The 22559-nt window shown below is 47.4% G+C and overlaps 1 protein-coding gene across 1 annotated transcript; it reads left to right on the plus strand.

The window, feature by feature from the left end:
• The first annotated feature begins 4918 nt into the window (after positions 1 to 4918).
• Positions 4919 to 11644, plus strand: RHOU (ras homolog family member U). Its single transcript, XM_085219755.1, has 3 exons — positions 4919 to 5515; positions 6040 to 6098; positions 8634 to 11644. Exons 1-3 carry the CDS (start codon positions 5188 to 5190, stop codon positions 9087 to 9089), a joined length of 843 nt encoding a protein of 280 aa, XP_085075881.1. The 5' UTR covers positions 4919 to 5187; the 3' UTR covers positions 9090 to 11644.
• Positions 11645 to 22559: the final 10915 nt, after the last annotated feature.

Here is a 22559-nt window from a genome sequence, read left to right on the forward strand (position 1 = left end):
CAGCTCTGCAGCAACACAGGCTCATTCCTCTGGGCTTTCAGGGGTGGAAAAAACCTCCCCTGAGCTGTCCAGGCTGATGAGCAGTGTTTTTGCTGCTGGGTCACTTGTCTCTTATTATCAAAAGAGTTTAAAAGCAAAATAAATAAGTAAATAAATAAACAACTTGGCAAAATGAAAACTACCGACAAGGAAAAAATCCACCCAAGATATCTGGGCCTCATCCACTCTTCAGTTAATTAGCTTTAATGAAAATAATAAAACTAGAAAGCAAAGCAAAAGTAGAGGTAATTAGAATGGGCTGCTGGAGGAGCAGGAGCTCCGGGAAATGGGGAGGTGGCTGTGGGAGAGAGCCTCAGATCACCACATCCTGCCTCTCCAAGACCTGTTTCACACAGCATCAGAGCAAGTGGGATAATTATCACAGCTGTACCTTGTGCTGCTTAAGAGACTTTGCTTCCCAGGCTGTCTTTGGGATGCAGCAGCGATGGCAGGCAGCATTCCTGCAGGAGTGGCACTGATAAACCCATACAAACAAGCAGACCTCTGGGAGAACTTGTGGGTGATTCTGTCTGCTCGTTGTCAATGAAAAGTTTCCAAGGACAGTAGTAACATTTTATAAAGGACATGTACTGCTGAAAAATCTTTTGGACTTTCTCCTCCTCCTCTCTAGGAAACACTTTGCTGCTATTCCTATTGACGTCAGCTGAAGATAAGAAAGCTTTGCTCATGGTGCCTTGCTCAGAGTTCCATGTGTGGCTTATGTGCTGATTTGCCCCGTGTCACTGCTGAGGTTTCAATTTACTTTCAAATGAAAGCTTTGGTGTCCTTGCTTGTCTTATCATACTGACACAGCTGGCAACCTATCCATTTCTTGCTCACAGTGCCTTTACTGCAATGGGAAGTTTTGAGTACATTGTAGTGGTCTGCATTTACAGCTAACAGTGCCTGGTGTTCAAAGCCTCTAGGTCACCTCTGGGTGAGGACTCCTCTTCTCTGCTCTTGGAGCTGGGGAGCTGCAGCCTTTTTTTGTTCTTCTTGCTCTGGCATTCTTTTTCAAAGGCACAGAGAACCTTAAAGCTGTGGAACATGTAGCATTTCAGGTAAAGAGAGGAAGCTTGAAAGGAAGAAATAGCTCACGTTGCAGCTGGCTTCCATATCTGATTGCACATACCTATGGAAGCTGAGAGGCTGAAGGCAGCTGGACTTGGGCTGGGCAGCAGGAGGTACCTGGGAGCTCCACCTATGTGCACCAGAGCAGGGCAGGCTTTGACTGTGGGGTTATTGAGCTGTTTGCTCTGCACCTGGTGAACCCTGGTGTTTACTTTCCTGCCTTTGCTTTGCCATGCAGCATGGATGGCTCTTTCCATTGTGAGGCTGTAGAGGCTGTCCCGTGGTGCACCTCTGGGTTGTAAGTAGGGCAACTCATAGGAAGGTTTGCCCTAGTCACTTCCAGTAAAACTGACGCTTGTACTGGATTGTTCCAAGTATTTAATCCTCACTAACAAGATCCTAGCAACTGCTTTCAGAGAAGATCTTTAGAAGTGGAAAAGTCTTTTCAGCACTGCCCATGGGAACTGTCCAAGTTTGACACCAAGAGGAAGTGGCTGGCTCCAGAAGAGATAACACATGGAGCAACCACTGCTTCTTAGACTTTGCAAGCAACCAACTTGTGAGTGCAGAAGGAGCCGGTTAGGGCAGGAGGGTCTCTATGCCCCTCACCTCCCAGCCCTGCTGGCAGAGGCCCCCCCAGAAGGAAGGTACTGTCTCTCTTCCGAGATGTTGGCCCACACAGGATGTGCATGGCCCATCTTAGGATACCCCAACGTGCAGCATGCTGCCAAAGCTTCCTCTCTTCTACTCTTCTCTCCCCTCCTCTTCCCTCTGCCCTCAGATGTTCAGTCTAGGGCTTGGGGTTAACTGCCTCACTCAAGATTGTCTCTGCAACTCTGAGGCTGAAATAGTATATTAAAAGCCCATGTAAGCAGAAGCACAATGACACTGCTCCATCGCTGCAGCACAGCTCCATCCCTGTGCCCGAGGCTGTGGGACAGCCCTGGGCCATGGGAAGCTCTAGGATGGGCAAATTGGTGACTGCCACTCAGCACTCGGGACACACTCAGTGCCTGCCAGCAGCTGTGGTCTGAGATGGGCTGAAAAGGATGTTAAAAGTGAGATAAATGGATCACCTCCCACGGCGACTCCCCTGCAGAGGCACTACAGATAGGAGGCTAGGGTTAATTTGTTTTCTGAATTAATTAGGAATTTGAGCGGCTTGAAGCAATTCTCCTTTGTTTAGTTTTGTTTTATTTTGCTTTCAGGTGGATTTCAACAATCCATTTTGACTTTGAGCTCATGTTAGTACCTTCTCAATCAGAACTTAGCTGGAGAGGTGGAGGGAGATTACTGTGTTAATAATGTGTGCCAGTTCCTGAGCCCTTTCCCCAGGTAGCGAAAACTTGCCTGAGGTTGATATTTTGAGTGATGAACATGTTCTCTAAAAAAAGCCCTAGCACATATATATATATATATATTTTATATCTCAAATGAAGTATATAATAAAAAGAACAGAATCCTGTGCTTCCCCAGCTCTTTTCTCTCCTGGCGGTCAAGAAGCAGCCTCAAAACCACTCCTCTGGAGTCAGGGCAGATCAGAGCTGTCCTTCACACAATCTCCCTTTGCTTCCCTGGCTTATTGCCTCTCTTCGCTTCCTCATACTTCCCCTTTCCCTCCTTTTCACCTCTCCAGCCAGTGACCACCTCAGCAGCATTGCCATGATCTCGCTGTTTGGAAGAAAATGGGGAGCATCAGAGATGGCCGTTTTCCAGCTGTGGGTTTGCTGCTTTCACAAAGAGTGGGACCCCGGTGATGCAGCACTGCATCACGTCATGCCCAGCGCCTTGCTCCGTGTCAGGCTTGTCAAGTTTCTGCAGGAAAAAAAAGAGAAAGCTTTTATTCTACAAGGCCAGCACCCTGTTCAGATTCTTTGTATCACAGGGAAAATGATAAGCCAGGATATAACAGTGACCTACTTCACATTTTGATAAAATAATTTCCTCTCTCTGTCATTTTCCTCAAAGAATGATATTTGACTAACACGAGCATGTAAGATAGAGCAGAAACTGATAATGGACCAGCTCCAGCCCTGGGACAAACAGCAGCACCCTAGTAACCTGCATGGAACTAAGCTTTGTTATCCCACAGCTCAGCTCTGAAAACAGCTGTATTCCAACCTGCAAGATGGGTGCGTGCAGTAGGGCTGGGCTGATAGCTTGGGGATAGCAGACGTTGCTCAGAGCATCCTCCATGCAGGATGGCACCGCTGTTGGTGCTGCCCATGCTTGCTGCTATGGAGCGGGTGGGCACCCCCCTGCACAACAATGGCTTAGATCATCCTCTCATACAAAGGGCTACTGTATCTGGCAGGGCACGTTACAGTATAGCACAGCCATGCAGCTCCCTGGCTGCGCCCGCCCTCCCAGTGCAAGAACAATGTGGGCAGTTGTAGTTATCTAACCAGGCCCCACTTGGCTCAATGCATCAACTGTGTTTGGCCACCAAAGGTGTTCAAAAATGCACACATGGAATTTTTCACTTGCAGTGTTTGCAATGAAGAGCTTTCTAGCATCATCTTTCAACACTGTTCAAACTGATGTTCAGCTGTTACAGAGCACTCACCCCTCACCTCCCACCTCCAGGAGCTTGTGCAACTGTGCTTCTAATGAGTTCTCATCACTGCACTGATATAGGACATGGATTTGCTATTTGTCATCACAGATGGGATATGGCATCGATCAGACATCCTCATGCCCACAGCCAGGTCAGATTGCATCCTTGTGCCAACGGTTGTGCCTTGCTGCTCACCCTCAGGTCGTGCATCATCCAACATGGGCAGAGCCTTGACGCGTATGGGCACAGGCTGTCCGGGGAGGTGCTGGAGTCACCGTCCCTGGAGGTGTTACAGAAACATGTGGGCACTGAGCGACAAGGTCAGTGGCCATGGTGGGGATGGGCGGTTGGACCAGGTGGTCTTAGTGCTTTTTCCAGATTCTACTATAACTCATTTCATGACACATTGCCAGAAGTGACCCAAGCTGCGGAACTTACCGCGCCTTCCAGCATCGCGTACCACTTCTCAGCACCAACAACGTGCCTCGTTTGTGGGATGCTGAGACAAAATACAGCTAGGATGTAATTAGAGTTCTCCTTTTCTCAAAACTGTTCTGAATGGAAGTGAGTGAGTTGGGAGCACAGGCTGCAGCCGTGGCTCTGCCCTGCACAGCACAGCACACAGCAGGTGCACCAGGCACATGACAGCCGCCCTCTGCTGCATACAGCTATGGAGGAAGAAGTAACAGCAGATACCATCCCGTACCATGCATACAGGGTGCTTTCCTTTCCAGCAAGGCTGAGCCGCACTGGCTCTATGCGACACGACTGCCTCCGTGCCGCGAAGGTACTGCTAAAGCAGTACAGCTCTGGGAGGTACGCAGGCTATAATTGAACTAAATTAAAACAGAACGCTTTTGATCCAACCCAGGCACCCCCATGAGGATTTGCAGCAGCAGCAGCAGCATAACGCAAGGAACGCACTGAGCCATCCCTGCTATTGCAGCACACGGCTGTGGCTGCGCCCTGACGGCGGCGCCGCCAGCGGAGCGCGGGCGGCCCCCGACGGTGCAGGCGGCGCGCCCCATCCGCTCCAGCCAATGGCGGCGCCCGACGGGGAGGGCGCCCAATCGGGAGCACGGCCGCCGGGCGGCGCCACGCCCCTGCCCAGCGGCCGCAGCCGTCGGGCGGGCGGAGCGGGTGCTATGGCGCCGCCTGCCGGGCCGGGTCGGGCCGCGCCGCGCGGCTCCTCCCCACTCCGCGCTATGTCACGCGGCGGCGCGGGGCCGGCGTTTAGGACTCCTTAGCGCGGGGCGAGGCGAGCGCAGTACAGCGCAGCACAGCACACCCAGCCGGGCTCTCGTTGTCCGCACCGTTCCGGTAGCCGCTCGCCCTCCCGCCCTCGGGAAGCACCCGCTCCGCCGGTGCTGGCTTCGCGGCGGCCGCGCCGCGCCTGCCGGCCCGCGGTTGCTCCGCACCGCTCGCCCGTCGCCACCGTCTCCGCGCCCCGCCGTTCCCCGGCCGGCGGCCCCGGGCCGCGCGCCGCCTCCCGGCCGGCGGTGCCGCGCGGGGCCGCTCGGATGCCGCCGCAGCAGGAGGGCGAGGCGGGCTACATCAGCAAGCCGGTGCCGGGCGGCTGCGAAGTGCCGCCGGTGCCCCCGCGCAGGGTGCGCAGCGGGCGGGCGGCGGCGGCGCTGGGGGCGGCGCTGGGCGGCCGCTGCCGGGCGGCGGGGAGCGGGGCCGGGGCCGCGGCGGGGAGCGGGGCGGGGGCCGGAGCCGAGCCCCGGCGCAGCATCAAGTGTGTGCTGGTGGGGGACGGCGCCGTGGGGAAGACGAGTCTTGTGGTGAGCTACACCACCAACGGGTATCCCACCGAGTACATCCCCACCGCCTTCGACAACTTCTCCGGTAAGCGGGGACCGGGGGGCGACAGCGAGTGGGCAGCGGCGGGGGGGGCTCGGTCCCGGGATGCCCGCGGCCGGCGCGCTCGAGCGGAACGGCTTGCGTCTGGAGTTGGCAGGGGTAAAATTTCATCTCCAGCGGCGGCGGTGGAGGGTGAGGCTCCGCTCCGTGTGCCTTCGGCCCGGCGGGGGCTCTCTGTGCTTGGGAACGCGTAAGAGGATGGTGGAGTGAGGCCCCTACAGCAGGGGAAGGCACAGCGCGGGGTTCTGTGCCGCGCCGCTCGAGGGGAAATGAAGCGGAGAGCCCCCAGGGCTTCTGCGTGCCCGGTTGCTGGTGCTAGACCCGGCTCCAGCCTTGCTAAGCTGTTACATCCAGCCTAAGCAAAGAGAAAGGCTGTAAGGACAGAGAGACTGTATCTCTTCTTTCCTTTTTTTTTTTTTTTTTTTAAATTTAATTTTTTTTTTTTTTCCTAATGGAAAATGTGCAAAGTTGAACTCACCACGCTTTTTTTCCCCTCCTTTCCCCCCTAGCCGTGGTGTCTGTGGACGGCAAGCCGGTGCGACTGCAGCTCTGTGACACGGCTGGGCAGGTCAGTGAAGCCACCAACCCCAGTGACAGCAGGAGGGGAGGGAGGTCCCAGGGGGAGAGGTCACACAAAGTGGTCCTGGTGGTGACCCCGGAGTCTGGAGGGCCACCTGATATTCCCTGAGAACAGTTGTCATTGGCTTCATTTTTTAGTTAAATAACCACGGAAATGAGAATTACTGTGTTTGAGCGCAGGCATGTGGAACATTTATAGCTGTAGGTATGGAGAGGTGGAAACCGTGCTGTTAAAGGGACTTGGGGAAGAAAAAAATACCATTTGGTGGCATCTGTGGAGACTTCACACTTTCAATTCCCATCCACTAAGAAGTGCTGCTTCTGCCTCTGCTGAGCTGACAACTCCTGCTACTTCCAGCTCCTCGTTTGCCTGACCAGAGCACCCGTCTTTTGTGTTTTCTGCATGTTCTTGGCTTGTGTGTGCCAAAAACACATGCAGTGCTGTTTGAGCCCAGGTAGCTTGAAGTTTTTTGCTACTTATCTTGTTTTTGAAATGGATGGGAGCTGAGTTCATGAGCTGCTTTGTGGATCCAGGTCTGTGGCTTCCCCAAAGCCACGCAGATAAATCTCAGCGGCCTTAGCACACAAACCTAGTTAGGTGCTCTGCAAGCAGGTGCCCCACTTACGAAAGGACTTTGGAGAGCTACTCAGCCCTGGCAGCAGTATAGGGCTTCTATCTGCCCTACAAACCCAACCTGAAAGCCTGCAAGCCTGCAAGCAGGTTATTACCTGCATCGGGTGTCCCCTGGTCTTGTGCCAGGGTGGAACCGTGTGTGTGCTCATCGGCAGAGCATGCAGATGACCCCACCTGTGTGGTGACAGCCTGTGGATGTAGTGCCCAGGCCCAGTGGTGCCAGTCAGTCTGCTCACCTGCACTGCTGCAGAGTGAGTGGTTCAGGTGTTTGGCTGTTCAAGTGCCCTGGAACAGGGGGAGTTGCTTCATTACAAATGGAGGGGTTGTCTACAGCATTAGTCATCCTGAATAAAATATGCCTGGCTGGATGAGATTGCTGCTGGAATCTGCAGCTGAAAGAGCACTCCAGTCAGGGTGAAATTCCAGCTATTTCAGTGTCAGCAGCCTGAAGAGGTGCAGAGTCCTGCAATTTGTGTACCTGCCATTTGAATCCACAGGAGTGCACTTGGAACATGAAGGGCGCCGTCCCATCTGGGCAGAAACCCTTAAGATCTGGGTTTGGCTTTCAAGCCCATTGAATCGAGTGCTGCTGAGATTTCTCACGTTGCAGGAAGAGGCAGTTAGGCAGCGAGATTCCTTGCTGCAAATGGCCCTGTCCTTCAGTGAGCACGGGGCTCCTCCAGTCAAATGGTGAGAGCCCGCTCTCCTGTGAGCCTTAATCTGGGAATCAGCAGAGCTAATGAAGCTTGCTTTCTTGACTCGTGTTTTATAAATTACTGTCTCTCTTGGAGTTGCTGCTGGAAGAAATTCATTCAAGTGGAACGAGACTTCTGAGGCTTCAACGGGGCTTTAAGCTGCATATCCTTTGCCCTTGCAGGCTTTAAAGCAGAATTTCCCATCTTGAAAATTAACACACGACTAGCAATTCAGCAGCAAAATGCTGGTATTGGAGAGATGTCTTCAGCTGCATTTGTTCTCTGCACTTTAAATTCAGAGCTTTTGAGAACATGTCCATTTTAATTAAAATGTCACTTCATAGAGGCAAATCCTACCTGCTCAGGCTGCTGGTGTTACCCTGCTTTCATCCTGCTGTCAGCATAAAGGGCTGTGTGCAGTTAGTTAACCCTCGCTTCTTGCAGCATTCTTTGCTCCTTTATTACCTTCAGGTGCTCGGCTTTCTTTCTGCTACCTCCTGAAGCTGCAGAAGGGTCTTGCTTTGTTGGAGTTTCCTCTAACAAAAAGAGGAAAGGGGTGGGAAAAAAAAAAAAAAAAAGATAGCACCGGGAGGCCTCTCTGCAGTTTGTTTGATGTGGCATGGGTGGGAGGGAAAGGTAAAGCTCTTATTCCATGCCATTGGCATGTTAAGCCTGTGCATTGTGATTCGCTGTTGCTGCCATTGGATTTAAATCCCCGGGCACAAAGGCAGGGAAATTATTGCCTCTCCTGTAGGATGTTGTTAAGTAGCACTGGTTTCAAAATGTTTCCGGCCAGGGTGTGCTTGCTGCCACTTGTCTGCTGTGCTCTCGCCTGTGTCTGTAGGCACGATGGTACCTCTGAGGTCTGTGTACCTTTTTCCCTCCCACAGCTTTCTTTTTAGCTTCACTGCTCTCTGTGGCTTTGCTGGTCCTTTTTTGGGCAGATATAGGGCAGAAGACTGATGTGCAAGTAGCAAAGGAAATACATAAGCATTTGAAGCTGCAGCTGAGTTAGAAAAGCCCAGCCGGGTGGGGGCTTGTGGCTGGGCATGGCCAGGCCTTGGGTCTGCACATGGGCCTGCTGCCCCGCCTCGTCCCATTTTCTGGTGCTGGAGGACAGGGGTTGAAGCTGGGGGTGTTTTGCAGCCTACACAGTGCTGTTTGTCATGTGCTAACGCAGTGTCATTCTGTCCAGGATGAGTTTGACAAGCTGAGGCCTCTGTGCTACACCAACACAGACATCTTCCTGCTGTGCTTCAGTGTTGTCAGCCCCTCGTCCTTCCAAAACGTCAGTGAGAAGTGGGTCCCCGAAATCCGATGCCACTGCCCCAAGGCGCCCATCATCCTGGTGGGGACACAGTCGGACCTCCGGGAGGATGTCAAGGTGCTCATCGAGCTGGACAAGTGCAAGGAGAAGCCGGTCCCGGAGGAGGCTGCGAAGCTCTGTGCCGAGGAAATAAAAGCCGCGTCCTACATCGAGTGCTCGGCTTTGACTCAGAAAAACCTCAAGGAGGTTTTTGATGCGGCCATTGTGGCTGGAATTCAGTACTCAGATACGCAGCAGCAACCAAAGAAATCCAAGTGTAGGACTCCAGACAAGATGAAAAACCTCTCTAAATCTTGGTGGAAAAAATACTGCTGTTTTGTATAGGAGTTGCGAGGATCCGAGTGCTGCTCTGAGGAAATCAAATAGAAGCTATATTAGCTGAAATCTCATTCTGTGTTGTCCGGGGTGTATAGCTTAGGTCTGTATGTATGTATGTGTATATGTTGCTACTTGGTATCTCCGTTGCCCTCACGAGGGTGGCAGAAGGATTTGTAGTTAAATCATGGCTATAAATCAAGTCTGGCGTTGAGTTTCGTGACTAATATCTTTCATTGCGGAAGAAGTGCACCATGTATCTGTGAAGTTATAAGGATTTGTCCAAAGGATTTGACTTCTTGTCTTACCATGTGTACCTGATGGGGAGGAACAGACGGGAACCTTTTGCTGCAAGGGCTGCACAGGAGGACTGTGGAAATGTAGAGCTGTGTACATGGACGGTTAAAGGGAAAATAACACTGTGCCTCCTAACGGACCTTTCTAGCTTTAAAAAACCCACTCCTGCTCTTTTCTCCATGTCTTCCCAAACCAACAGTCTTAGGGATCGCTTTAAAAAGGGTATGCAAGAGGTGTAATCTATACTCAAATGCTATGGTTGGAAAGGTCACATATATACCTTCAGCATGCTGTGAGGGAACCTGATATGTTACAGCACTGACATCTCATTTGTCGCCTCCTGACTTGAGGGTCATTTTTGTCCTTTTCCCCTCATGCTGAGGGCGTCACAAGGAAGCCCAAGGAGTGTTACTGAGCCTTAGCTCACTACTTTGGGTGGCAGTGGGTTTCTCTCTCTTTGTGTGGACATGATGACAGTTGGTCTATTTCAACAGAAAGGAATGTAAATGCTGTTGGGTTGGTTGTTTTTTTTTTTAATCTTTTTTTAATTATTTTTTTTTTAAGAGATGTAACAAATATCCGTGCAGCACCATGCAAACTGCATCTGTTTTTAAGTCTACAGCCAAGAGTTTCAGAATGCCCCTCCTTACCTTTCAGGCTGCTAAACAAACAACAAAGCAGGCAGATAAAGGTGATAACAGACTGGACTCCAGCAACTGAGGCTGCTGTGTCCTCTTTATCGTGCTGTTTTCAACCAAGTTAATGTTTTCCTCCTAAAAGCAACGGTTGCTTACGGTTGAATCTTGTCCAAACTCATGCTGGGGAAATGGGCTGAGGCCACTCTGAAAATGCAACTGACAGTGTTTTCCCAGATCAGTCCAACAGGTTAAACGTGCCTAAAATGTAGCTGAGTGATCAAGGTAATGCAGAGCTGCGTGTGACCCACCCTCTGACTAAATCCAATTCCTACTGGGCTAAGCCTAATTTCAGTCCCTGTGGGTTTGAGAGGCTGGAAGAGTAACGTGACTCTCTGCAAGAATGGTATTTTAACTTTTTCTGCAGAGGGCATTTAGTCTGTGCTGTCTGTCTTTTTATGGCCCCAACTACTTTTTTTTTTTCTTTCCTAGGTATTTCAAGATCAGATTCTATTCTTTTTTTTTTTTTCCCTCCATTTTCCCTTTGGCCATAGCCTTAAAGTGACCTTTTTCATAGTCTTAAGCTAAACTGCAGTTGCAGAAAGCCAGAACCCTTTTTCATCATAAATGAATCAGTGCCTGATATAGAGAGGAACTGTGGAAGCCATTTGAACTGATAAAGCTGACCACAGTTTACCTTCTGGCCCATTAAAGAAAATTACACTACGTAAATGGATTCTAGGTTGTATTGGCACAAACTCCACAGGCAATATTTTTTCCTCCACTACAGCAAAATGAGTATGAAGTGGGTAACGTTCCATGGCTGAAATCTTGAAAATGGAATGGAAATCTTTACATAGGGCCTGATTCAATAAGAATGTGTTGGCTTCTGCACTGGAAAGCCTGGAAAAGCAGTTTCCATAGCACAGAAGCTGGATGCATTGACCTTGGATGCATCTAGTTCATAATGGTTTTATGTTTACTGGTCATGAAGTTAACATCTGAGCCTTTATATTTCTTATTCTAATGCATTGACAGGATTTCAGATATGTAGTCATAATGTCATCTTGGAGCAAATCTTAAAGCCAGGTTTCTCTTGGGTGCTTTGCTTCTCTGTATAATGGTCTCAGCTGATCAAAAATGTGGAGTTTGGAAGGAGACAGGCTAGATTCTGAGCAACTCCCGGTTGCAAAAAAAAAAAATGCAGTTTCTTCTACAAGGTCGTACTGCTTTGTATCACGCCATACTGGAAGCTGTAGGTTATATTTTATAAGCAGCCTGTTTCATAGTCTGGAGTAGCATTACTTTTAAATGTAGCCAGCTGTGACTGTTTCTGAAAATGTGATGTATATACAACTTGTTATAGCCTTTTACTAGGTGTATGTAAACTGAGGTCTAATAAGTTTATGAATACTGCTCTACAAGGGGCTGCACAGGGTCTAGGTTTTAGGATTATTACTTTTAAAATCACCAGTATTTTACAAGCGCAAGTGGGGGGGAGATGTTTCTATGTAGTCTAATCTGATGTGCCTTATGAAAAAAAACTCTTCTAAATGTAGGCTATATTCTGAAAGAAATATTTCATGTGAGAATGATATAAATGAGGTATTTGGAAATAAATGCTGATCCATGTGTCTGTCTCTGCTGCCCATGGGGGGGAGAGGGGATGCATGTGGACTTCTTGCGCCTGCACCGCAAAAGCGAGGTGTGCAGCAGGGACAGCACGGCCCCACTGGGAACACACAGACCAGCATGACCTTTCCTGCTTCTATTGCACTGGGGGTGCCAGAGAAGATGTTTTGGAAGAGCAGAGCCGGTTCCCTCCTCTTGGAGCCTTTTCCATCTCATCCTGTATCCTGCCCTGTCCCACTGAGTGCCCATAGCTAAGTCCCCATGCAAAAGAGCTGTGGTGTGTTTCTCCCTGCTGCGCAGCCTTGTGGCTTACCTATTCCTGGGTCCAGAAAAGACTGAGCCAGCTCAGGTCATCCTTGATGTCTGAGTGATGTTGTGCATGTACCGCTGTGATCAAAAGGCTCTGCTGCCTGATGTGAGCTACAGGATGAGGTGGCAGCTGTGGCTGATAAGAGTGTGTTGAAGTATGCCTGCTGTACGAGAGGTTTTCCAGAAACACTGAAATTGCTGCTGCTTCATAATGGATGGAGGTTCCCAACGGAGGATTTTTGTTTGTTTGTTTTTTCATATCAAATGCTCTCAAAAAAATTGATCTATCCTTGCATGGAAATATACTTCACTTTTACCATTTTTTTCCTATGTATTTTGTGGATTGAACACCTCTAGTTTATGACTGAGGGTCAGGTAAATCTGGGATGTGACAAATGGTCCTTCAGACCCAGATGGGAGAGAGCATCTCTAAGGAAGCTTGACTGCACTCTTTGCTTTTTTATTTCCTTCCTAGACATCAGTCACTGACTGCAGAGAGGCAGAGACTGCTGCAGGAGGTGGCCTGGTGTGACCACGTGAGGCTGACCCAATATTGTCATATGCATTACACTTAAGCACTGTACATCACTTCAGCATGTGAGTGCCCACGCAATGAAGCACCACGTGCTCACATGTTTGTGCAGAAGAGAAGGTTTGTCAGCTCCTCCTGCCTTCAGTGCTGCCCTGTCATGCAGCAGGATGGGGAGAGGGGGAACATAGCTGTTTAGGAATAAGACATCATTAAACTGGAAGAACTGATGAAGAGGCTCCCAGGCAAAGTGCAGTGATAGAAACTTTTACCTATGTTAGGCACGAGCAGATTAAAAGCCCAATTAGATGAATGTGTGAGGAAATGAACAGCCCCAGTGAGGACTGTTAGGTACAAAAATAGAGCCTTTTCTTTAGGAAGTCCCAGCGCTGTGGATAGCTGGAAGCTGGGAGGAAATACTGCTGCACACTGTGGGGAAAAATCACTCTGTATTTACTCTGTTCTTAGATTTTTTCTTCAAGCGTCCGTGCAGGTTTGAGCCAGGATATGGGACGAGGTGGACTTTTGGCATCCTCCAGCCCTGCTGTCCTAATGTAGTTAAAGTTTTTGCATTTGTTCTTGCAGGATGTTTTTCAAGCCAACAGCAGGGCCCCAAGACCCAACAGGACCTCCTGAAGATTAAGCTTCCGACACTGCTGGCAGAGAGTGGGAATATGTAATACGATTAGGGCTGTTCATTACCCATTGAGTGCAGTTTTCTGTGGTATAAACTGAGGAGCAAACAGTTGTGTAATGCAGTGAATTTTACCATCTGAGGCAGTATTCTTCAATGTTACTGATTTATTTCCTGACTCTGTTTTAGCAGGAAGAATAAATCAGTGATGTATATGAAAATAATAGGTGTAAAGCTTGGCAAGTATGCTTTTTAAATCAACTAGGAGACTGTTTGTAAGAAGGAAGTGTGAGGGGCAGCTCTGCTGATCTGCAGGGATGACTCCTGCCCCCAGAGTCTTGCTGGCTCCTCAGCTTGGAGCACGGGGGTCAGAGCAGGCATCCATCAGATGCCAGCAGTCGGGGCAAGAACATAACCAGGCATTTGTGGCTCCTCAACATGTTTAGGTCTGGTTCCAGGCTTACTATCTGGGGGCAAAAGAAGAGTTATATAAGAGGACAAGCGTCGTCAGTTGGTTAATGCTAATCCCTGACTTGCTGTAGCTTAGAGTCATAGAATCATAGAATCATTAATGTTGGAACATATCATTAATCATCAGCCCATACCCACCATGCCCACTAACCATGTCCCTCAGTGCCACACATTTCTTCAACACCTCCCTGGGCAGCCTGCAGTCCTTTGATGGAGGAAGATTTCTCTGAAGGCAGCATTGGAACAATCGCTCCCCACTCATCTTCCTGTTCCGTGGCTGCCTCTCTCCCTGCATTCCCCTCTCTATAGGCAATGTACTCATTTATTTTTAATTCAAAACAGCTCTTTGCCCGAAGCCTGGTGCTCAGCATTTTTATGCTCCCTGTATCACATTCTTGCATCTTTTGAGCTTTGTCATGGTCTTTCCACATTTTAATTATAAGCTCAGCAGGCTTCAGGCTTTGCTATTCCTCTGAGCTGAGAAAAACTGCTCCTTTTTCTTTCCTCTCATTTTCGTAATCTTCAACAATCAAAGTAGATGAATTTGGGGAAAAATGGGTAGCGTATTGCAGTGACTGAAGATTGGATCATGATAGCGAAAGGGTAAAGTCCCTGCTGGAGTGGTGATAAGGCAGCACTGCGTGCCTGCACACAGTCGTTGTTGACATCTTGGGATGCGGGCTCTGCATCTGCTTGGCTACAGGCAGGGCCCTGGCCATCTTCAAAGGGCTTTGAAGTGCCCCCTGGCAATCTCCTCTGGAAGATAAGAGATTACAGAGAGAGAGGAAGGAGTTCCTGAAAACAGCTCCAGCAGCACGTATGTTTACCTAGTCTGGGTAACGCAGAAGGAGGCCAAAGCCTGAGCTGGTGACATCCGAGAAGACGTGCAGGGATTCAAGCAGAAAAAGCTAAGTAATGAGAAAACATTATTTGATTTTTTTTTACCTCTTTTGTTTGTTTGTTTATTTTTGTCTGTTTAAATCCACTGCCTCAGGACTGCAGCTGTGTGAGAAAAGTACACCTCTGCCTAGTCCTTCCTTATGGATCTGCTTAACACTGTTACTATATTTTTGCCTAAATCCTTGACGTTACCACAGCCAACCATAACAGAGATCCCAAACCCACTGCTTAAATAAATACTTCCCATTGTTTTAAACCAAACTCCCATTCACTTCAATGTGACCCCAAGTCGTGAAACTGTAAGTTATGGTGAATAGCAGTCGATCATAGAATCATAGTATCATAGAATGGTTTGGATTGGAAGAAACCTTTAAAATCATCTGATTCCAACTCCCCTGCTATAGGTAGGAATACCTCCCACTAGACCAGGTTGCTCAAAGCCCCATCCAGCCTGGCTTTGAATGCTGCCAGGGAGGGGGCATCCACAGCCGCTCTGGGCAACCTGTTCCAGTTCTCTCAGCACTCACACAGTAAACAATTTCTTCCTAATATCTAGTCTAAACCTACCCTCTTCCAGTTTAAAGCCATTTCCCCTCATCCTGTCGTTATGTGCCCTTATTAAAAGCCTCTCCCCAGCTTTCCCGTAGGCGGTCCTCAGGTGCTGGAAGGCAGCTAGAAGTGCTATAAGGTCCCCTTGGAACCTTCTCTTCTCCAGACTGAAGAGCCTGCGCTCTCTCAGCCTGTCCTCACAGGGTAGATGATATACATATATATATACATAAACCCCTTCTCAAATAGGGGTTTATGTTTCCCCTTTTCCAATCAGTGGGAATTTCACCAGATTGCCACGACCTTTCAAATATGATGGATAGTGTCTTGGCAACTTCATCTGCCAATTCTCTCAGAGAACCCATGGATGGATCTCATAAGGTCCCATGGACTTGTAAACCTTCAGGATATTTAGATGGGCTCAAACCTCATCTTCACATACAGCAGGCAGGTCTTCCTTCTCCAAGTTCTTACCTTTGCTTTCTGCAGCTTGGGTTGTACGACTAGAGCCCTTGCTGGTGAAGACTGAGGCAAAGAAGTCATTGAGCATCTCAGTTTTCTCCATATCCCTCATAACAAGATGATCATGTGATCCTATTTGTGGATAAATAGGAGGCCAGGTGGTGAGGTAAGTGACAGTGAGACTTGATCCACTATCTTCTCTATTGTGTAAACCTGTTGTGTTTGCTTTTTCCTCCTCAGCCGAACTGTCCCAGGCTTGCCCAGTCTCTTCTCATGAGGGAGTTGCTCCACCCATTCCACCATTTCAGCTGCTGTTCCTCTGGGTCCTCCCTGACTCCACTGTCCCCTTCCTGAGGGGTGCAGAGCCCCTCTTTTACCCCCTTTATGGGCAAAGATTCAGCCCTGCATTTTGCACGCTTGGTAGTATCCAGAAATTTGTGTGTGTGCTGTTTCAACAGACGCTAGGATTGAACCTTGTCTGAAGCTTTCTGGGAATCCAGCTGTATTATATCCTTGGGACATCCATTACCCATGTATTGCTTTCATCCCCTCCAACCACAACAGATTTCCAGGATTCTCCTTTAAAGAAGCCAGGTTCCCAACAGACTGTATCGTCCATGCAGTTCATTATCTCACTCTATTGTAGCATTTAACTTCCAAATGAAAATATGGGGAATTGTCTGTTTGTCTATATACCATTGTACAGCACTGTGAAAGAGAATCTGCCCAGGAATTTCTCTGATCAAAAGTTGTCTATGATGAATCTGTGATCTTACAAGGATGAAAGTCAAGCAATAGCTTCCTGCATCACCCCCTCCATCTGGAGGATATGGATAATGAAAATTTCTTATCGCACCAGAGTGCTAAAAGGCTCCAGTTTGCTGGGTCACAAATTCTAGATGCGACACAAGTTTCTGCCACTTTGGTGGCTTGCTAACCAAGGATTCTTTGACAGATTTGCTGATCACCTTCTCAGTAGAAAGCAGATCTATTCATAATTATTCCAGGTCTGATTGTGCAAATCTCAATCACATTTGAAAGATTCAACTTTTGAAGGAAAAATATTCTTGAGCTACCTGAGCAGTCGTCCAAAATACTGTTCTATTGCCTAAGTACTTCGAGAAGGGGTCTCCACATCCTTTAAAGCATAGCTTCAAACTTGCTTTGTCCAAAATAGAAGATTTGCCCAATTAGAATGGAAACTCAGAATGGAAACAAATTTTATCCAAATGACACTGAATGTGTTCCCATACTGCATGTGGATGTGAAAGGCACATGTGCAAATCTAACATTTGTAATGGCCTTGTAAATATGAAATACTCTTTGTATTTTGGAGGGTTGTGATCCTAGGCTTTCAACAGTATACATCTGTTATTGCCTGACTTCGGTGCACAGGGACACAATATATTGTTACTCCAGGCTAGAAAGAAATAAAGTATGATATTTTATAGCCTCCACCTTTAGCAGGAAAAGTGCAAAGAAAGAAAGCATTTGGATTCTAATATCATTTTCACATAGGATAAACTCCCCCTTGTCATGCTGGGGCTTACTGTAAGGATGTGAGGTGCTGCCTGTAGATGCTATCAGGCATTTTACGCTCCTGAATCCAAAGCAGCAACTTTTGCGGTTAGTGCTTTTGGGAGCAGCAGCGACAAAATAATGCTGAGAGATTGACAGGAGGCATTTGACAGGCTTGATGACAGAAGGATGCCTTGATAAGCACTGTTATTGTTTAGAATCCAGTCCAGATTTTTGGAGTTCTTCATTTGAAGGCTTAGTTAAAGCAGTTGCTAAACCCCTTTAAAGTGCAACAGATCAGTTCTAATTAGGACCAGGTTGCTCTGACTGGAGGCCGCCTTTGCTGGTAAAGCTTTCTGGTGCAAACCAGGCCTGGAAGGACAGGAAGCAGCCGTGGATCCTCATTGATCAGCGACAGTTCAAAGCAAACCCGTAAGAAAGCCGCCACGCATCATGGCAGCTTTCTTATGGGTACCTTGCATCCCTTTAGTGTACAGTTGAGAGCCTTAACATTTATGAGGCTTGAAATTTGACCTATACTTCAGATCTGGAAGACCACGAAGGAGAGGGAGGCACAGCAAGAGAAATGAAAGAGCTGGTGGGCAGAGTCAGGGCTGTCAGTCAGTCTCAACAGTTGTCATTTTTGTAATAAATAGCATAAGAGCTGCTTGGAACTCAGTAGTGATATATCCTGGAGTCTTGCAAGCCACCTTTTGCTTTGCTGTGCATTTTATTGGTTTCAGAGGACTCTTTCCTAACTGGGAACAGCAGCTATTGGGTAAGCTTCCATTCATTTCCCCTCACGCACACTTTGTATTTTTCACTCAGGCACTTCTGCTTCTGATTAATTAGCAATCAGGGTGGCAAGAAAGATAGCACAATCTGGTGTTTACAAATAGCTTTATCTCACTGGGTGGACCAGAATGGAGTTTCTCAGGACTCGTGGCCCATAAAATCCCCATGACAGAAGGATATGTGGCTGCTTTTTTTTCTCCCTTTTCTCATTCTGGTTCCTGGTGTTACTCCCATGCATGGTCTCTGCAGTTGATAATTTCCCCAGGTGCTGCCATCAGGCTGGGATTTCTGCTTCAAAGACTGTTACATTGACTTCCTCGGGTCTCAGCAGCCAGCACATGATGCCTTTTGAAATTGAACGCTTGAAGGGCTGAGTGGGAAAAGTGTGTAATAACTGAAATAGAATCATAGAATCATTTGAGTTGGAAGGGGCCTTTAAAGGCCGTCTAACCCTATTCCCCTGCAATGAACAGGGACACCTACAGCTAGAGATAATCTCCTTTGTTTGCACTGCCGCATGTTAACAAGTGGAGCATCTGTGACATGTTCTCAATAAAGCTGGTGCTGGATTTGTCTCCATTGCCTAGAAAATCCTCTTTAATCTTGTGAAACGCTATCGCTGTAATAAGAAGTATATCATGGCTTGGATCATTTTGCTCATTCCCCCTCTATTGTTTTGATCAGATGTGGTGCCAATTTGCAAATATTTAGCAAGATTAAGTCTTGTATGAGGTGGAGAAGCATCATGTAAGGGGAAGAGAGGGAGAAGAGACATAATAAATAGATAATAGGTTATCTAAATTTGGTCCTAGACACCTTTGACTCTGCACTTGGGCTATTGTTTTTATTTCTCTTCCAGTAAGCTTTGCACTCAGACAATTCAAGCCTTTTCCCTCCACCTTTTATAACTACTGATGTTGTTTTGTTCTATTAGGCCACATGTTGCCACATTAATTAAATAAAAACCCTTATTTATTTGTGATCTATTTAGCTGTGCTTGAAAGTGGGATTGCACTAGCTGGGCAGATTAGGAAGGTCTTAGTGTTGTGTGCTTTTCAAAGCAGGCAGAGGGGGCTGCTTATTTGAAGAGCCTGAGAGTTTGGGTGAAGTGGAGAGGGAGGGAGATGGGGTTTCCCTCTTGCAGTTTGGTTCTTTTGCCTGCAGACACAGGTCCCAAATCTGCTCCCAGTTATGCTGTGTAACTCTGAAGTAACTTGATTTATAACAACCCGCTCTGGATTTAACTCTGCATAATTGATGGCAGAGTCTGCTCCTTATTATTCATTCTGCACCTCTTCAGTTTAAAGGGTCAGGGAAGATATCTGAGGAACAGAACTGCCTTTGATCTTTGCTTTCATATTTCTGCTACATTTTACACACACAAGGAGCTATATCATGGCCTTTCACTAAGAATCGTTCAGCAAGAAGAGGCAGAAGAAGCAGTCCGTAATCCAAGGAAGCTTCTAAGATGTATGAAGGGCAAAACAGAAATGGGTAAAGAACAAGGATGGATTTCTATTTCTGTTATTCCCAATTGCAAGCCAACATGCAGATAGAGGAAAGCAAAATTATTATTCACCATATGCTCTCCTGTGTAGACTGCTTCTTTTGAAATTGTTGGCTTACTTTGTCACGTAGAATGACACTGCAAATGCCAACACTGGTTTTGTAATATACAGTGTGGTGATTGCTCCCAAGAATTTACATTTATACATGTAGATTGTATACCTGTGCTACCTATTTATTATCCGATGTATAGAGGTAGAAAAAATAGGCATTCAGTTCACTGTTAACACATACTTGTTTTTTTTAATAGCAGCGCTAATATTTAATTTCACCACCATCCCAGAATGTGGCAGGAAGTGTCGAAAGAGTTTCAGAGAGGTGAGACATATATCTGTAACATCTGTTCTGGATACTCACCAAAGCCCAGTTAATAGGGACAAGTTGTGTTAGGCGCTATCAGAGCATAACTCTTCTTTGTGTTACAACTCACCTGTAGCAAAACAACCAGATGGAGACATGAAAGGTGCTTTTCAACACCACTTATTATGAGCAGCAATGCAGCCTGACTTCCCCAGTGTGCGTACAACTCAGATTTTTCTTTGGAAATACATATTCTCCAAATCACGTTATTGGACCTGCAGAGCAACCAGTGGTTGGAAGTCAGGATTAGCCCACAGGGATATGTTAGCTGGTTTGCAGATGTACAAGCAGGTCTCTAGGCCAGCACAACTGTGCTGACTGCTGTGTGTTCTGGGGGGCCAAAGAGGGATGAAGACCTCTGTTAGAGCTATTGGAGTTCATTAAGTCACGTGCAGATCATGCTCAGGGCCTCAGCCCTCGAAGAGTAACATGGGAGTTAACACAAGGTAGGAATGAAGACACAAATTCACCTAATCTGCTGTGGGGACAGAAAACCTTAGGTAGTGGAAAGGATGGCCTTGTGTTTCAGAAATGTCTTATCTTACTTCTCTATCCTCAGTTGGAGAAAAATAATTTCCATTCTATGCTATCTGTACAGGACCTGTCTGCAAAATGGTAATGTCTAGAAAAAAAAAAAAAACATCACACGAGCATATACTCTCAATGAATTTCTTGTATTAAGATACTGATCAGAGGCTGTCTTTATAGGCTGTTTCAGATTTTCAGCTGAATACATGAAGGGAATGAAAAGTGCTTCAGAACTCCATTGACATTTTTATCCAGCTGCATGTGAAACACTGCTGCCCCATAAAGATTCAGTAGATTTGCTATCTGTGTGCAAGTTTTTCTGCTTTTTGCATATTATTTCCATGACTTGTTGGTGTTCAAGCTGACACTGTGGAAAATTGGCTGTTTTCATTTCACACAGGGAATTAATTATACTTTTGCTAGTCTGACTTGCAGAACTTGTGCCAGATAATTTACACATGAGATTATGAGACCAAGCAAGCCTATGAAAAGCCAAATAGCATCAGCCTCGAGTCTCCTGTCATACTGAGGGACAGGCAATAAAAAGCCAATTAATGTCCCCAGGAAGGTTTACACACTTTGGATTACATCCAAGTGCAAACATGATAGTGACTGGAAAAACACATTTGTCTGCAACCAGTGCCAATTTTTTAGCTGGAAGTCCATTAATTGTTCCATATGTCATTGAAAGATAGGCTGTCGCTGTGGATAGACCATCCCCACAGACAGACCATCCCCACAGACAGAACCATGGGTTTCAGCGATAGCCCTGCCAGGCGAGTGAGATGCCTGCAGCCCTCCTGACCAATCATGTCTCTCGATGCTCCTGCCAAAATGATGCTCCTAGTGCTCCGTGTGCTGATGGTACTTCATTAATACCATTGCATTTCCCATGTCTTTTCTTCTTGCTGCAATTCGGTGATTGTGGGCCCTGCCCTGGACATCACAAGAAGGTTGTTGTTGTGCTTTGAGCCTCTTTCAGAACAAGAGGTCCTGGTGGATGTCTACCTGCTCATTGTAGGAGGTGCTGAGGATCAGCCATCAGAGGGGTGTGTCCAGCCTAAATGGTGCAGGATGGATGATTTAACTCATTCCAGCCCTGTAGCAAGATAAGGTCCAGATGCACATTTAACCTTTTTCACCATCTCTCTCTCCTTTCCTCTTCCCTCACGCCCTACTGCTCATCAACAGCAAACCCGAGGGCCAGAGGCATGTAGGGACTTAGTGGAGGCAGAGTTCTCACATGGCCAGATAGGGCATGAGTGCAGTCCAGCTAACAACTTCATGGCCTCACCTGGAAATACCTGACATACCTGCAAGCCACATCTGCTGCCTCTACATGGGTTTTCCCTCCCCATGCTCCAGCTTGTCCCTTTCCACCTCTTCACTCTTGCTCTTGCCCAGCCCTATCCTTCTGTCCCAGAGACAGCAGGTCATCTCCCGAGCCATGCCAAGGTTTGTGTGTGGGTGAGCACTTTGTCCTGTGAGACCATTCTTGAACTTTGGGAGGCCTAGGAGGGACACCACTGGCTTTGTGCAGAGGGTAACACTCAGGCAGGGCTAGGGGACACCTGAGCTCCCTCACTTGGTCCAGCTTCAAGACATGTAGCTGAAGAGAGATGAAGCTCCCAAGTATACCCAGGAGCTTGCTGGTGAAGGGACGCTGTATGCCAGGGACAGCTCTTGATATGAACTATTTGAACTTCACTTCCATAGTTTGGTAGGAAAACAACTGCTTTGCATGTCTATGCAGTGCTAGGCTCCCAGTAAGTTAATTTTTGCAGGAAGCGTGCCCTGTCAGCTGAAGCTGCACATGCCTTAGACCAGCACTTGGGATTCCCTGATTGAATGGTGAGCGATGCTGCCATGTTAAAGTGCCTTGAGCTTTCTAGATAGCAGCAGAAGATGCCTCTAGTGAGCAACCAATTCTTTGCAAGAAGTTAATATAGTGCTGCTACTCCTGTGCTGAGGTTGCACTGCAGGGTTTGAACCTAGGATAAAGTCTGTGGAACCATTTCCTCCATGTTTCTAAAGCTACTTTGAAATAGGTAGGTTTCATTCTGTAAGTTTTTTGTCATTCTAATCCTACAGACACAGACAAAGATGCTTTCATATATGTGTATATATATAATATAAATAACAGGTTTACTGTTGTTTTTATCAGCTCTAACAAACTTTAGTTTAATCTTTAAAGATCTTTCATTTAACTTTCAAATGCCTGCCTTATAGTTGAACCTTGAGGGTTGGGCAGCATTCCTTTTCCAGAAATTCCCCAAACCCACCCCTCCACATTT

This window comes from Meleagris gallopavo, chromosome 2 (genome assembly GCF_905368555.1).
Source record: "Meleagris gallopavo chromosome 2, MGAL_WU_HG_1.1, whole genome shotgun sequence".
NCBI classification, from domain to species: Eukaryota; Metazoa; Chordata; class Aves; order Galliformes; family Phasianidae; genus Meleagris; species Meleagris gallopavo.